General features: G+C 44.6%; 1 protein-coding gene across 8 annotated transcripts in view; it reads right to left on the reverse strand.

Moving 5' to 3' along the window:
- The window catches only part of LOC310802019 (suppressor of tumorigenicity 7 protein homolog), a gene marked incomplete at its 5' end in the record, with an annotated part of 40,242 nt that extends 24,147 nt beyond the window's left edge, over positions 1–16,095 (reverse strand). For 4 of the 8 annotated variants that reach the window (XM_083666256.1, XM_083666255.1, XM_083666258.1 and 1 more), the window contains 2 exons: positions 4,937–4,972; positions 15,945–16,095. In XM_083666256.1, the coding sequence (XP_083522382.1) occupies positions 4,937–4,972; positions 15,945–16,095 (187 nt within the window). Of the gene's footprint in view, positions 1–590; positions 612–4,936; positions 4,973–15,692; positions 15,777–15,944 lie in introns of those variants that run through there. The other 4 variants (XM_083666259.1, XM_083666260.1, XM_083666261.1 and 1 more) reach the window with 3 other exon arrangements.
- Between the last annotated feature and the right edge of the window lie 255 nt (positions 16,096–16,350).

A 16,350-nucleotide genomic window follows, 5' to 3' on the forward strand; every position in this document is an offset into this window, starting at 1 on the left:
GTTTAATGGTTAGTTTGAACAACGCGTTGCGCAGAATCACCGATCTACAAATCACCAGCTGCCATAAATAAACGATTGTTGATCAATATCAGCGAATCTGCACAGTGCCTTGCTGAGGCTGGTCATCTGAAACGCAGAGCAGCTTTGAAAGCCCCTTGGCTAAATGTCTCAAGGTTGTGGGCACTTCATTAGTGTGTCTGTTCGCGTGTCCCTCTCCACTGTTGCATGTCATGAATAGACATGGCCCTTTTATTTTCGGTACCAGAAGTGCATGGCTGCCCTCGCTGTTCCTCATTAGCTGGATTTCCAACCTGTATTATAAAGGGATTGGTTCAAATCACGCTCCCGGGCCAATAACATGCTGTGGCCTTAACCAGTGTCAGTCAAGCCTGACAACGTGTGTGATATAAGCCTACAACAAATTTGTTAGGAGTTAGTAACCGGCGAAGAGCTCTAGTGAACTACATTTCCCTCGAGGCCGCGTCGCTCCTGTGCTGAATCTCTGCACGCACTACACGCTTGTTCATCATGACCCTCTCTCCAACATGGTTAATCATTGCCTAAATATTAAGTTGTGATCAGCTACATACCTCTAGCCGTACAGGAGTGAAGGCCCAGGGGACACAGACTTCTATCTTTCTTGCATTTATTCTGGATAGATGAACAGTGGGTAAAACAATGTTTAACACAGTGACGACTAGCAGCTGAAATGCACTCAAATTCAAAATTACGAATATAACTCAACACTTGCTGGTATTGATCACCAAATTAATTTGTAATATTTATATTAATAACAACATTGTATTGTTATTTTAGACCTGAATCATGTTATTTCACGTTATAAAAAATGATCACATCAGGTTCAGTGATCTCCTGTGCGCCAGTGTTTGGTCTTGGAATATGTAGTTTGTATAACTGCTACTTTTGTTATGAAAAAAATAAAATATCGTTGGTTGCTTCCCTGTAAGGTTGCTTCAGTGGCTTCGGACCCCTTCACTTTTTCCACATTTTGTTGTGTTCCAGATTTAACTTAAAATGTATTAAAATGCAATGTTTTGCCATCAATCCACACAAAATACCCTATAATGACAAAGCGAAAACATGTTTTTAGTTTGTTAAAAATAACAAACTGAAATATCTAATTTGCATACATATTAAGACCCTACTTTGTAGAAGCACCTTTGGCAGAGATTACAGCTTTGAGTCTTCTTGGGTATGCCTCTACCAGCTTTGCACACCTGGATTTGGGCAGTTTCTTCCATTCCTCCTTGCAGATCCTCTCAAGCTCTGTAAGATTGAATGGGGAGCGTCGGTGAACTGCAATCTTCAGGTCTCTCCACAGATTTTCAATGGGGTTCAAGTCCGGGCTTTGGCTGGGACACTCAAGGACATTCAGAGACTTGTCCCAAAGCCACTCCAGTGTTGTCTTGGCTGTGTGCTTCAGGTCGTTGCAGTGCTGAAAGGTGAATCTTCACCCCAGTCGGAGGTTGTATGCACTCTGCAGCAGGTTTTCTTAAAGGACCTCTCTGTATTTGGCTTCGTTCATCGTTCCCTCAATCCTGGCCAGTCTCCCAGTCCCTGCCGCTGAGAAGCATCTCCATAGCATGATGCTGCCACCACCAGGCTTCACCGTAGGGACGGTATTAGCCAGGCGATGAGCGGTACCTGGTTGTCACCAGAGCTCTTGTTCATTTTTGTCTCCTCAGACCAGAGAATCTTTTTCTTCATGCTCTCAGAGTCCTTTAAGTGCCATATGCCTTTTACACAGGAGTGGCTTCCGTCTAGCCACTCAGCAATAAAGACCTGATTGATTGAATGCTGCAGAGATGGTTGTCCTTCTGGCAGGTTCTCCTATCTCTGCAGAGGGACTCTGAAGCTCTGTTAGAGTGGCCATTGGGTTCTTGGTCACCACCCAGACCAAGGCCCTTCTTGCCCAGTTACTGAGTTTGGCCAGATGGCCAGCTCTTAGAAGAGTCTTGGACTTCTTCCATTTCACTGTGCTCCTGGGAACTTTCAATGCTTTAGCAATTTTTTTACACCCTTCCCCAGATCTATATCTCGACATAATTCTCTCTCTATCCCGTACGGAGTATACACTCTCGATAGAGTGCAAGAACGCATTTTGCTCTGACATGTACTGTGAAATGTGGGACCTTATATAGACAGGTGTGTGCTTTTCTAAATCATGTCCAATCAATTGAATTTGCCACAGGTGGACTACAATCAAGTTCTAGAGACATCTCAAGGATGACCAAAGGAAACAGGATGCATCTGAGCTCAATTTGGAGTGTCATAGCAAAGGGTCTGAATACTTATGTAAATTAGGTATTTCTGTATTATAATCTCAATAAATTTGCAAACATGTTTTCACTTTGTCATTATGGGGTATTGTGTGTAGAGTGACAGGGGAATTTGAATTTAATTAAGTCTATAACTCAACAAAATGTGGAAAAAGTGATAGGGGTCTGAATACGTTCAGAAGCCAAGTCATTAATAACATCAGGGAAGTGTCGAACAGTAAAATCTTTGTATTTAAGTGAAATCATTGATGGTACAAAGCCTTGATGGAGCATCTCCTGTATAAATTGTTACTTCTGGTACCAGTGCGTCATACCAGGCGGGTGGAGACTTCAGCTCTCTATAAAATCTATAAGCATGCTCAGCAAAAATAAAACTATGGTACATTGCAACTGGGGAAACTGTGCTAAAAAAAACAGGTGTTATGGATTTGTGTAAATCGCAGGAATGTTATTTAATGAATTAATTTTGACAGCCCTAGCCTGTACATAGTCTTGATAGTTACCGGTACATGTAGTGAAATGAGTTTGAGTGCATAGTCAGCCGTGTCAGCATGTAAAGAGTCTGTGTGTAGTTTGTTGTGTCTGATTGGATATGAATGTGTTTAGATCTGTTAAGATGCTAACTTCAGTTGGTTGTGATGTAGTTTGCCAGTCACCACAGACACTGTGTAGTTAAAGCAGAAACCTATAGACCGTGTCCTGTTTTTAGGTCAATTGCCATAGGAACGCTAGTGATGTAGTGGACAGTTAACCCAAGTAAACTCAGTTTACCCACCTGTTTATTTTGGTGAATAAAACCTTTTCTGATAGGTCAATGTTATTTGCATTCGTTTACCCACCCATTCAATCCATGGTGTCCAGAGTTTACCCGCCTGTTTCGTTTACCACTACACCCCAGAGGAACGCAATTAAGGGAACTGTCATGCTGGCTCAATTGTAACCAATCTTTCTTTACCTACTGCATATGTATTCATATAGCCCAGAACCAGACTGAATTTTCTACAGTTTATCTTCATTGAATATCAGCTTAGAACTGCTCTTACAGAGAAGCACTCAGGCTGGTTAGAAAACAGTCAGTGTCATAGAAACTACGGGCAGGTGCACTGAGAACCCATATAGCCAAACAAAGCCTAGCATTTTGGATTATGAAAACATATTGGTTGAGGGTGATGCAATTGCTGACAAATTTGTTTTGCATAACATTCCACAGTGACATAAGCACAAATCGTCTCGGAGAAGCAAGTTCCAGTTCCATACTGACACACAAGTCAAGTGAAATGGGGCAAACATGTCTAGTTCCAGCGTAATTAATTCATACACCACTTACACTCTACACTCCAAAATATCTCCCCAGCCCCCAAAAAGCATGAACACAGATTTGTCATGCGACTGGAAACTTAGGACAACATAGGACTAGACTGCCAACACATTAGCCACATGCTACATTCTATGCTCTAGAAGCTTTAAAACTGGACCTCACCATAATATTGAGATTTTCAAGTTATCGGAAGGGAGCGGAACATGATTCAAACAACTGCTGAAATCAAATCTCCAGATCATAACATTGTTATCCACTAACACTGTTATCCATTTAGATGATGATATCATGAAATATTTTGATGCACTGCAGCTCATCTCTGTTTAAAAGCCAAACCTGTGACAAAAAGGGGACTTTCTGTTGCTGGTGCCCGCAAGCTTTGATCTGACTTCAAATTCTTGGAAAAAAAGTAAGTTTGGCTCTGGTTCTGTGTGACCACGACAGATTCAATTAGATCAGCACAGTCGGATGTTCCTCATGGCATCGTGCTGGTACATGAGGGACATCATGGGACTGATCAAAGGGGGAAGGTCCCTGTACAGGGATGGTGTGTGTGTGTGGGGGGGGGGTTTGGGGGCGGGGTGCAAGGAGATTTGCTGGAACAGCGAACCACCTGCAGATCAGTGCGACAGCTCCTCGTGGGGGGTAGGGAAGGGGGTACAGTGAAGTGCCCATGCAAACCCACCCAAACACCCAATCCAAAAGCAGCGCTAGCATTGCTATCCATTGGCAACTGTAAATGCCACGTTCAACCTCCTCAATGTCACCTGACTGAACGGGAGAGACAGAACCGCCTGCAGTGGCTGAAAGCAACTACATCAAAGCATTCATCTGCAAAGCACGTCATGTGAAATGCACGCACATAACATGCGGACACACGGTAATGGTGTCTATTTCAGACTAGCGAGCCATTCCATTTAGAGAGACGGGAACACACACACAGCACCACGGGATAAACATGAGATAAACATGGAGACTGGCAGGAAGACAGGGGGACGGTGGGAAAAAAAGAACAGAGGGGGAGGGAGGGAGGAAGGCGGAGGGATGAGCGAGATGGATTTTGCATCACAACCAGCTATCATTGGCCCTTTATGCAAAATGGTAGATCCCCGGCTTTTTGCCGAGCAATCTGTCACCAGGAAACATGGAGAAACAACAGGAAGGACAGAGAGAGAGGGGGGGAGAGAGGGATGGAGGGAGAGTGAAAGCCCAGAATAAAGCAGCCAAGACACCATCACCAGACAAAAACACACACACACACACACACACACACACACAAATAGAAACACAGACGAGGCCGGAGGATGGTGGTACTTACATGAGGACTCTGTGCCGAACATGGCTGGGCCGGGAGCTGCGATGGAGATAGAGGAGGAGGAGGAGGAGGAGTAGAGAGGGAGGGAGGGAGAGAGAGAGAGAGAGGGAGGGGGGGGTTGATGAGCAGGCAGCTACACAGCGGGGGTCATCAAAGCACACAATGCAGCCAGCCGGCCTGCCCTGGCTCTCAGTCGCCCAGATGCTCTGCTCCGCTCCCGTAGCTGCTAAACAGCCTTCCTCCACACACACACACACCCCACTCCGAACACACACACACGGTCCTGCCTCCAAACAGGGGCCTCACGAGAGGCGAAACCCCCCCTCGCCCCCCCCCCAATAGAAATCCTCCAAAGAAAACGTGTGCGTGCTAAAATCCAGAGAATGAGCTGCAGCAGCTCTCGCTTTCCTCTCCTCTCGCCGTCCTCCTTCTATCCTGTATTTATCTTCTTTCTCTTTCTCTCGTTCGGTCTCTCTCTACACTCTCCCCGCGTCCAAGAGCAACGGGGGGCTGTCCGGGGGGAGAAAAAGCTGAGAGCAGCTACTGCAATCCTCGGGCCGCGACAGCCCAGTAAGACAATAGCTATGCAAACAGTGAGTGACGTCAGGAGCCCTGCGAAACACTGACTGACTGACTGCTGCTGCTGCTGGAGAAAGGCGAGATGGAGGGGGGAGATGGAGAGATAGGAGGGAGGGAGGGAGAGGAGAGGAGGGAGGGAGGGAGGTGCTGGAGTGCAAGTGGGAGTGGGAACAGGCCAATCAAAAAGGGTTGTCTATTATGGCCCCCAGAAAAAACACATTCACACACACACGCGCGCTTCACACATCCCCCACCGGAGGGGTGGTGAGGGGAACAGGAGCAGCTCCAGTCTAGGAGCTGCACAAATTGAAATTAATAAGACCCATTACACTGGAGACAGCTGTGTATTTACCTGACCGAGCGCCTGTAACTGTAAATGAACACACACCTAGTATCAGCCGTCAGGTAAATAATTTAGCAGGCCTGTGGGGAATTACTCATCCCTTATCGAGATGCACCGATCCGATACCGAGCATCGGTAAATGCTGGATCGGGAATCGGAGATAGATAGATGCTATTTACCGATCCAATGCCATGAACCAAAAAAGCAAAACTAAATTTGCCAAAGGCACGGGTCAACGACTGGCGGATGCACAGCTGAGATGACACGTGACACAGTGGTGAAAACAACGGCCTGTGCACACCGTAGCGGCAAAACAGACTGCGTTGCGGCGGAAGTCATTCATCCCAACGGGGCGATGCATTAATGCTACCGGACAGGTCTGTCTGTTCCTGCTGGGACCATATATACTGAAACATTTAAGCACTCACTGCAATGCAAGTCGCTTTGGATAAAAAGCTAAATGGCATATATTACATTTACATTTATGGCATTTAGCAGACGCCTTTATCCAAATACATTTGTTTAAGTAAGTGAATCATCTATCCAACAGTCATCATAAGACAAAGTAATCAATGCTCATACCAGGGGCCATTGGCAGTCACAATGCCAGAAGCTTCTTACTGTTTATTACTGTCTCTGCGTTGCGTTGTGCGCCCGGCACACTTTGGATTTTAAATTTTGTTTCGACGTCAAGTTATCACAAGCACAACAGAAAGCTGGTCAAACCACCAAAGTAGATAGAAATATGTAGCTTTCAGCAAAGGTTTTATGAAACAGCAACAAGACAAAAACTGACAGCCTCAAAATGCTATCAGTAATTTATTTATATGCACTGCATTTATATGAACTGTTTCGTAATGGCATGGTGAGCATCTGGTTAATTTTGTATGAAATGTGGCTGGCTGCCTAGGGTTAGGGTTAGGGTTAGTTAGTTAGGGTTAGGGTTAGTTAGTTAGCTAGTTTTCATCCTCATTGTCAAATTTAAAGGAGCAAGGGCGTAACTTTGTTGGAAATCTGCCACCGCGGTGAAATTCAGTTTGAATTTCCAAACAACACCACCTCCCTAATAATAATAATAATAATAGCAATAATAATAATAATAATATAACCCCCCCGAAATTGACTTGCAGTGTCTAGCTGTTGTATTTCTGTGCGCACGATTCAAAGAGGTAGCCACCAGAGACAGAAAGGCAAAGGCTGAGAGTCCCTCCCCTAGAACACTCGTGGCAGGAACAACATGTGTATATGCAAACAGAGTGTTGGGTAGGACACTCCTTTTTCGAAAGCACTTTTTCCTGACCAAAACCAATACATTTCATGTAAATGAAATATTTCTTTCTCATTCCCTGATTGCTACTGATTAAACATAGTAATTACAACCCAAGCTTGGATGTCACATACTGGACCTTTAATAAATACTTCACCCTGTAACTAAGGCATTTGCTGGTGAGAAACGTGAGCATCAGTTATGGTTTTATCATTTTGTTGAATAGTCATGACTGGTTGGAATGTGAAACTCAGGTTTGGTATGATGGGCCTACTCACAGTCTGAAAAGCGTCCATGTGATTTTCTATTCAATATCTCGTTCCTACTATGATTGTGCATGTGGTGCATGTTAATTCTAAAAAAAAAACAACAACAACATATCATTACAGTAAATTGAGATTACAGTATCTAATGAGTTGCTTTAATATATGTGTATATAGATTTTCTCAGTGTTTATGTAATAATCAAGTATGCATATGCATATGTTCTGCCAGACAGCCCCACTGACCCAATGTTCAATGGAGTTGGCAAGGACTATTTGAGCGGGGGAGAGAGAGAGAGAGAGGGAGAGGGAGAGGGAGAGGGAGAGGGAGAGGGAGAGGGAGAGAGAGCTCAGTTCTGGTTAAGGCCTCTTCTCCTTTGTCCCTCACACATGGTGGCTCCCTCTCTTCCCTCTCCAACGTCTTTGTCCTTCAGGCAGAGGCAGGGCCCCCCTCAATCCATACCTCCTCCTCCCTCCATCCCTCCATCCCCTCGCTAAAGACGTCTCCCGGGGTCATGTTAATTACACGGGGGCTCTCTAAAACACCGTGCCAGGGGGATAGGATGGGGGTGGGGGGTGCTCTGCACACGGCTGTAAACAATCCCATCTGTAATCACAGGCACTGTATATAATCTACTCTAATGTCAGTTTTTCAACATATCTCATGCAATTGTATGCATTGTACAACGCATCCAATTGTAACCACCATAATCTGATCTGGGATCAGCATGCTCATCGGTGGGATATGATCACGATCGTAATCATCAGTAGCTTTGGTACGCGACGCAAGTCCCTTCAGTCAAATCTCCAACAACTACATATCGTCACCTGAACACGCTACTGATTCTGAGCCTCTGCCAAAAGGTGCTATGAACGCTGTCAAGTTACCACAAGGTTAGTAAGACGACAGACACCTTCGAACTGAAAAGGGAACTTCACTGGTATTATACCAGTCCAATCGTCTATTCAAACCTATTTCAAACCTAACCAAACTTACATATGAACAAAACAACGTAGGCTAATTCAAGAGCTATGAAAGAACAGCTGAGGACAACAAAAGCTCGAGAGAACCCGCGTTCAGACTCTTCAGAGCAGGAGAGTCTTTCTGTGTTGGCATGTTGCCAATCGAAATACTCCCTGGCATGGCACGCTCTAACTCATCGCCGTGACGACCTTCAGGATGCTACTCCAATCTTCGTAATGACCACAAGGGCCAGGTGAGGTTGAATAGGCTGGTAGTAATGGAGGCATTGTACTGCCACCAAGATGAGCACATTTTTAAAATAGGGCTCCCTGCTGCATCTCTTTAGCAGACCATCATATATAATCACATTCATGAGCCACTTATTTCAGAACAATGTCACCCCCCCCCCCCCCCCCAACCCCCCACAACCCCCGCCCGAACGGGAACAAGTACCACCCAGAAAAGCCTCTCCTCTGGGTTGCTAAGCAACTGAAAATGAGCGTGAGAGGAGTGTGGCCATTCTTCAGAGGAGAGAAAAGAAGAGCGGAGCGATAAAGGAGGGAAAGCCGGGTTGTCCGTTAGACGAGCCAGTGGTACAGTACACTTCATCAGGGAGCTCTCAGAATCTGATTGTGTGGGTGGAGAGAGAGAGAGAGAGAGAACTTCCATATTCTATGTGCTTTTGGACCTTTGCGTACCTGCTACTGACATGGGGGAGAAGCATAATGAGCATAAGAAAGGAAGAGAGGAAGAAAGAAAGTAAAATGTTCCCACTTCCAAAGGATGTTCAATTGTTAAAGTGTCATATATCTTAAATGCAAGTGTGTGTGTGTGTGTGTGTGTGAGAGAGAGAGAGTGTTGTACAGCAACCTCATGAATACGTTGGTAACATTTTTAAAAAAACAAACACAAAACGTATTGTGTGTGTGTGTGTCTGTCTGAGAAAGGACAGTGGACATAAATGGATTGTGCCCATCCAGTGCAGACAACGGTCCATGGCAGCCTTTGATAACAGGCCATTCATTCTCATTCTTTCTTTAATTTTCCTTTCAGACCCAAGCAGAGGAAGGAGGCGCCCACAAAGAAAGGTCGCCGAGGCTTTGATTACCTACATGGGGCGACCATTCACATGCAGAGGCACCGTTCAGCTAAGTGGGTCAGAGCTACAGTGACTCTGTCGCTGCTGACATCTGCTGGTCAGAGGGGGAATAGCATTTACTTCTTAGAACTTAACACTTACTCTTGAGGAATGCTTTGGTGTTGCTTTGTTGCACTCCTGTAGATCTGAGAGGATTGGATAGGTGTAGCCCAAGCAATGTGGCATATTTTCAGCCCAGCCATGCAGAGGGCAGGATGGAGCAATTGCAATACTGCTAATATCCAAATCAAATCAAATCCACAGATCTACAGGAATGCCTTGGTTGTAGGGGCTGGCTTGATTTGGAATTCAACATTGGGATTATTTTTTACTGATGTATTATTATTATTTCATAATATTTATTTTGCAAGGGCCAAATTCATTTGAAAATTAACCCCCTTCCCCAATTTTCATCTGCTATGATCATGCACGCGCGCGCATGGACGCACACCTGTCTGCCTGGCTCCAAGCACTGATCCCATTCCAGGGACAGCGAGAGCAGGGGCAACTGCATATAGCCTGCAGGAATGCCAAGCCCTCCAGCCTGGGAGAGAGATAGAATTCCATACAGATGGAATTATGGACACCAAATCGACTGGCAATATTTGTGGAGGGCACAATGTCTCAATGGGAGGAGATGAATGGTGGTTAAAATAACTTAATGAACTTATACAATGAAATACAGAAGACGTATCACTGGCAGTCCGACTACATGCAAGCTATGTAGTGTGAGCATAACATCCTGGTATGCGAGGACGGCCAAGTTAGGTAGCATTCAGATGTTTCTCAGTCAGTCCATGTTTAAGTCAGTCCATGTTTAAGTCAGTCCATGTTTAAGTCAGTCCAGCTATGGTTGAAGTATTAGGCTAGATCCACTATTGTCAAAGTGGGGTACGCGTACCCCCGGGGGTACGTGGATCGATCTAGCGAAATAAAATCTGGGATTTTACCTTCCCAAACAGTCCTGTTGAATAGCCGACTGCAGTCTCAGTACCAAAAATAAATGCATGCACCCTATCCAACAGAATCATATTAATCACAATGTCTAATATGTAAGGGATAATGTTCATAGAATATCAATTAGGCTACAAAATAACCGACAGGGGGTAACGTGACTGTTAAAGGTTTGGGAGCCGCCGGGCTAGATGGATTGCTCTTCATTTATTATTACCATATTGTGTTTTTATTTAAATAAATTCAAATATTTCCAAGCATTCAAATCCAGAGGACCGAACGAGTATTCAAATGTAATGCTGGAGACCATTCATCAAACTCTCCTGGTACGGAAAGTTAGAGGCCAAATTAAAGATCACCATTTTCTGTGTTACAGGAAAGGTTGCATGAAAACCTCTCTCCACCCACCAATAAAGTGTAGTCAATGATTAAAGTATTCCACCTTTCTTATAATCCAAACATTATAGGCCTAATTCATACCTGAATGTTGGCCTACGGTGGGGCTAGTTGCTAGAGCAACGGGGTAGTAGCCATTCACAGCTGGTCTAGCTAGCAATCAGACTATCGCTTTTAATTCATTTTCAGTTGGTGTCGATTGAAGCCAGAGTAGGGCAGGGAAGGGCAAACATTGTTCTTTGTTCTCATATTACTGAGGCTGCAGACAGCTTCTAAATAAAGTCTCTCCAGTCTGATCTAGCTGGAGAGTGTGTGTGTGTGTGTGTGTGTGTGTGTGTGTGTGTGTGTGTGTGGTTATAGCCAGTAGAGGCGTCTCAGGATGGAGGGCCTGTCACACACTGCCCTTTAGGACAGGAGACACTGGGGTTTTAACTTGGCGGACAAAGTTGCTGGAGTCGCCATGGCATGAAGTGATCCATTGGAGTATGGGGGTAGACAGCCAATGCTCAGGCCTGACTGCCCTCACACTGTGGACACAGCAGGAAAGCCATAGGAGGAGTAATCTCTCAAGGCAACAAAAGCAGTAAGCTACCTCTCCCACCAAACGAGAGACACATGGAATCTTTGGGGGATTCACCACTACCACTATAACGCTGTCTGCACTTTCAGTCAATAAAACCCAAGCTACAGTGCCTGCATAAGTAATGAGAGAGAAGTATTTTTCTTCTTTTGGCTCTACATTCGATTTTAAATCAAACAACTACTATGAACGTTCTTAGCTTTTATTTGGTGGTGTGTGTGTACATATTGGTTTCACCATTCAGAAATTACACTTTTATGCATAGTCCCCCTGTTTCAGGATAGCCAAAAGTGATGAGACAGATTCGTTAAATGTCCAAATTGAGCACTCATGATTGGTATTTGCTCGACAATCCTTCACATGCAATAACTGCCTGCCATTGACCCCACCAGACACTGGGTGTCGTCTGGTGATGCTCTGCCAGGCCTGTACTGCAGCCATCTTCAGTCGTTGACATAAGACTCATCTTATCTGTCCACAAGACCTTCTTCCAGACCTCTGCAGGTTTTTAGCAAACTGTAAGTGACCATCCTTTTTGAGGATAACTAGTGGTTTGCACCTTGCAGTGAAGCGCCTGTATTTCGGCTGGTGACCTATTCTCCGGATGGTAGTCTCTGACACATTCACGCCTACCTCCTGGAGAGTGTTCCTGATCAGTGGGACAGTTGTTTTGTGTTTCTCTTAATTATGGTGAGCATTCTTGGACTTTCTTCTTCTTCATCCACTGTAGAAGTCTTGGCCTACCAGACCGTTTGCGATTGCTGGGGTCACCAGTGTTTTTTTTGTGTTTCAAACTGTTGATTTTGGCTAGTATAGTTTTTCCCCCCAGTTTTTTCAGCCTAATTGACACTGCTTTGGTCCTTATGTTGACAGACACCAATAGCAGACTCCAAAGGCAAATGCAAAGCCTAGAATCAATACTAGACATTGACAGGTCTCTTATGACTGCACAAATGATGTGATGATAACCCTGAAACAGGGGGACTGCATAAAAAGTATTGTAATTTCTGAATGGTGAAACAAATATGTACACATACCATCAAATAAAAGCTGAGAATCTCTACTTCAATCCCACAGTAATTGTTTGATTTCAAATCCAATCTTTTGGATGAGCCAAAAGAAGAGAAAATGCTCTCCCATTACTTACGCAGGGCACTGTATATTTGGTTTGATACATATAAGTTCTGCAATTATTTTGGGGGACTTTTGGGAGAACTGTGCCCCCACAGATAGGGTCTGATTATGAGACAGACATAGACAGACATGAGTCATGTCTGAGCTCAAGTCAGACCTCAGCGTGCCAAGGCAAACCACAGGGGCTCTTCATAATAGGAAAGTAGGGTTGAAGGCCACAAGAAGGGGTAGTCTACAATTTCAGCAGTAGTCTACTGTCGTCAGGGGCTGCAGGCTGACACAATGTTGCTATGAAATGGCTGATAAATCCCTTTATGCCTCGATGATTTGAGACTTAAGGGTTTGTTCCTCCACATGATTTCTTACGGCCGTGACTCACCCCTTTGAGTACCATGCCGTGATGGGCTTACCATTGCTACAATGCTCCAAATGCTCTTCTCCGTGACGTCCCTACTGCTGGCGAGGATAAGACCTCTTAAACCCCTCTGTATTTGACTTCCAGATACTCTGAAGGTTTCGCATCAGCCCAACACTATGAACGCGACAGGATTTTCCTAACCAACCCTTGGGCCTGTTCTCACCTCTGGGCTCTCCACAAAGGGCCCCTTTCTCCTATTCCATGACTCACAGTGAGGGAGAGGAACCGTTAACAAAAAGGAGAAACTGCTGAAAAGGAGGGTGGGCGCTGCTTCGTTTCGCTTCACCTCAATATCAGATGCAGATAAACGGTTGAGTCCATCTCAGACACTTTCATGGGTTGAATTGTCTGCGGCTGTTGTTGGCTAGTTTTAAACGGTCCAGACAGTACTGTACTGACATTTTTAGGAAACTACGGAGGAAAGGGGAACTTATAGACTAGAGAAGTGTAACGAATACCATGGAGGCCTATGCATCGAGGAATGGGGAAGCGGAACTTGGATGAGAGCAGTAAGAGTGAGGTTGACTGTCAGTAAATCTCAACCACAGTTCAAGAAGAGGAGACAAACACTTGTGTAACTTCTAAAGATGTACACATTAACACAACGGTTGCCTTGTATTGGATTTGCAGAAGAGGAACAACATAGCCTGCGTCTCATTAAACATCAAATGTCATAGTAAAGCACACCATTATAGAACTGGGTCAACATTTAGGCCTGCGGCGGATTAATGCAGAGTATTACATTAAGTAATGAATTAATTATTAAGTATTAATTGAAGCACAAACACGTACAACACCTCATTGGTCCCCATTTCCTTTAAGATGACGGCGATGTCATCCCCACTGTGGGTATGGCTGGACATTAATGCCACACTGAACCCGTACAGAACAGTGACTTTGCATTTCAATTTGATAACCGTCCAAAACACCACTTTTGTCACCTCATCCCTGCCCCAAAGACAAACACACCACACCACACCACAGACACATCTCATAATTCTACGCTAAACGTGCCTCTCAGTGAGTCTGTCTGTGTGTGTGTGTAAACGTACCCCGGCCCTCTCGCCCAGCCAGCTGGCTCTCTGAAAGAGCACATTCTTCCATCTGCTCCGCAGCACACTGTCATAGAAGAGACTAGCTGCTGTTTGAAAAGAAACTGCCAAATACCAACTTTGACATTAAACTATGAAATAATTTGACCACGACTGTACTAACCGAAGCCAAAAAAGCAGTCTGAACTCCTACCTCCTCTGAGTGTTCATGCTCTCACAGAAGTCTGACTTTCTTAATAAGGCCAAGCTTGATCTTAAGGCAGGGGATCAGTTTTATTGCATTCCATTTCAACAAAACAGATAATGTTAGTTCTTTCTGAAACTTCTTGAAAGAGGCACGCACGCACGCACGCACGCACGCACGCAGCTGTGAGTGATTCAAAATATAGGCAATGATAAATTAAATATGTTGGGTTCAGGGACTTAGCATTTAATCATAATCAACAGAGACAGCCTTTGACATTTTACATCTCTGAGAGCATTCTGACATTCATGGTAAGACTGTAATCAGTGTTACGTCAAAACTCTATGCTACTCCAGGTATGAAAGCATTCTGTTTAACACAGTAGTGCAGTGGCTTTCTTGACAGTGATTAGGAAATTAAGGCTACATAGTAATTACTGTAAAATCAATTGTAAACAAACTGGTTGCATGCATTTCATTAAAGACCCACGACTAGTGGCCACGCGCGACTTGCTGACGGCAACTCTGTTCTAGGGCTGCTCACCAACAGCGACAGTTAAGACAGCCTGCAGGGAGGAGGTTAGAGGCCTGGCAGAATGGTGCCAGGACAACAACCACTCCCTCAACATCTGCAAAACCAAGGAGCTGATCTTAGACTACAGGATGAAGAAAGGGGGGGGGGGGGGGGTCCTCTGTGTACCACATCAGAGAGGACTTGCATCACACAGGCACAGTGATCAAGATGGCACGCCACCGCCTGTATTTCCTCAGGCAGCTAAAGAAATTTGGCATGGCCCCTCAGATCCTCACCAACTTCTACTGTACAGATGCACCATCGAGAGCATCTAGTCCGGCTGCATAACCGCCTGGTACGGCAGCTGTACTGCCCTTGACCGCAAGGCTCTGCAAAGGGTGGTGAAGAAGGCTCGGTCCCATCGCTGGGGGCGAGCGCCCAGCCATTCAGGACATCTACACCAGGTGGTGTCTGAGGGAGGCCCCTCAACCACGGTCAAGATACAGTTTCTACCTCCAGGCCATAAGATGTTACCACAACAACTAGCCCTAGCTGCCCATCTGCAATACCTGCTGCTCACCTGCACCTAAGACAATTTGCATTGACTCTCTGCACATCAACACACACACACACAGTATGTATTACTGTATTGACTGCTTACGTCACCTTACACTTATTGCCTATTACACTTATTGTCTATTGTGTTATTATGGTATTTTTATTCTTACGCACTGTAATATTTGCACTGTTGGGAGGAAGCTGGCAAAGTAAGCATTTCATAGTACAATTTACAACGGTATCCTGTGCATATGACTAATAAACTTTGACTTGACATTGCTGTACCAGTAACTTCTTGGCTAGCTAATATAGCTGGCTAAAGTTAGCAACACAATGTGGAAACTTTTAAAGTATGGCGAAGTGTATGGCTAAACGGATATTAGGAAACTAATAAATGTACATGTTGAACGACCTTACCTTGAAAGTATAAAGCAAGTTAAAACCTTATCCGCTGTTGCGTTTCGTTTACAAATAGTTTTAAAGCAGCAAGCCAGCTTCCAGTTCAAGCCATAAGCCTAACGCGCGAGAATGTAGACGTGTCTGCAGAGACAAGTCAGCTAGCACACCGAGCTAGCTCCAATTAACCTCCTCTGCTAACGGGCTAGCCTGCTACTCACAAGTTAAAACGTACAAGTTGTTAAGAAAAGTGCTTTGATGCACGGGTCTCACCTGTGGTCAGATTGTCGTTGTATCTACATGGCACTCGTAAAATGTAAACCAAAAACAGCATAACAAAGAACCAGACTGTCCAAAAGTATGTACAAGACCAGACGATGCAAGACTTGAGTTGCTCTAGTAAGCCTGTCCCATTTTCAGCCATGATACTCCGGTCTAGACCTCAACACAGGTTCTCAGTGTATTCTGGGATGCCATATGCTTACTGTATGATATTATGGGCAAATAATTATGATATTTCAATGCATGGAGACAAAACATGATTGGTAAAAGTTTATTAGCTAGATAATCTTGCCCAATAATGCTAATTTCAATGTATTATATTATTTTGGAGTACAGTGTTTAGCATTCCAAAACTAAATTAAACATTCAGACAAAATTCAGAAAAACAACTGTTTTT

This window comes from Argentina silus (assembly GCF_951799395.1).
Source record: "Argentina silus genome assembly, chromosome: 3".
NCBI lineage: Eukaryota > Metazoa > Chordata > Actinopteri > Argentiniformes > Argentinidae > Argentina > Argentina silus.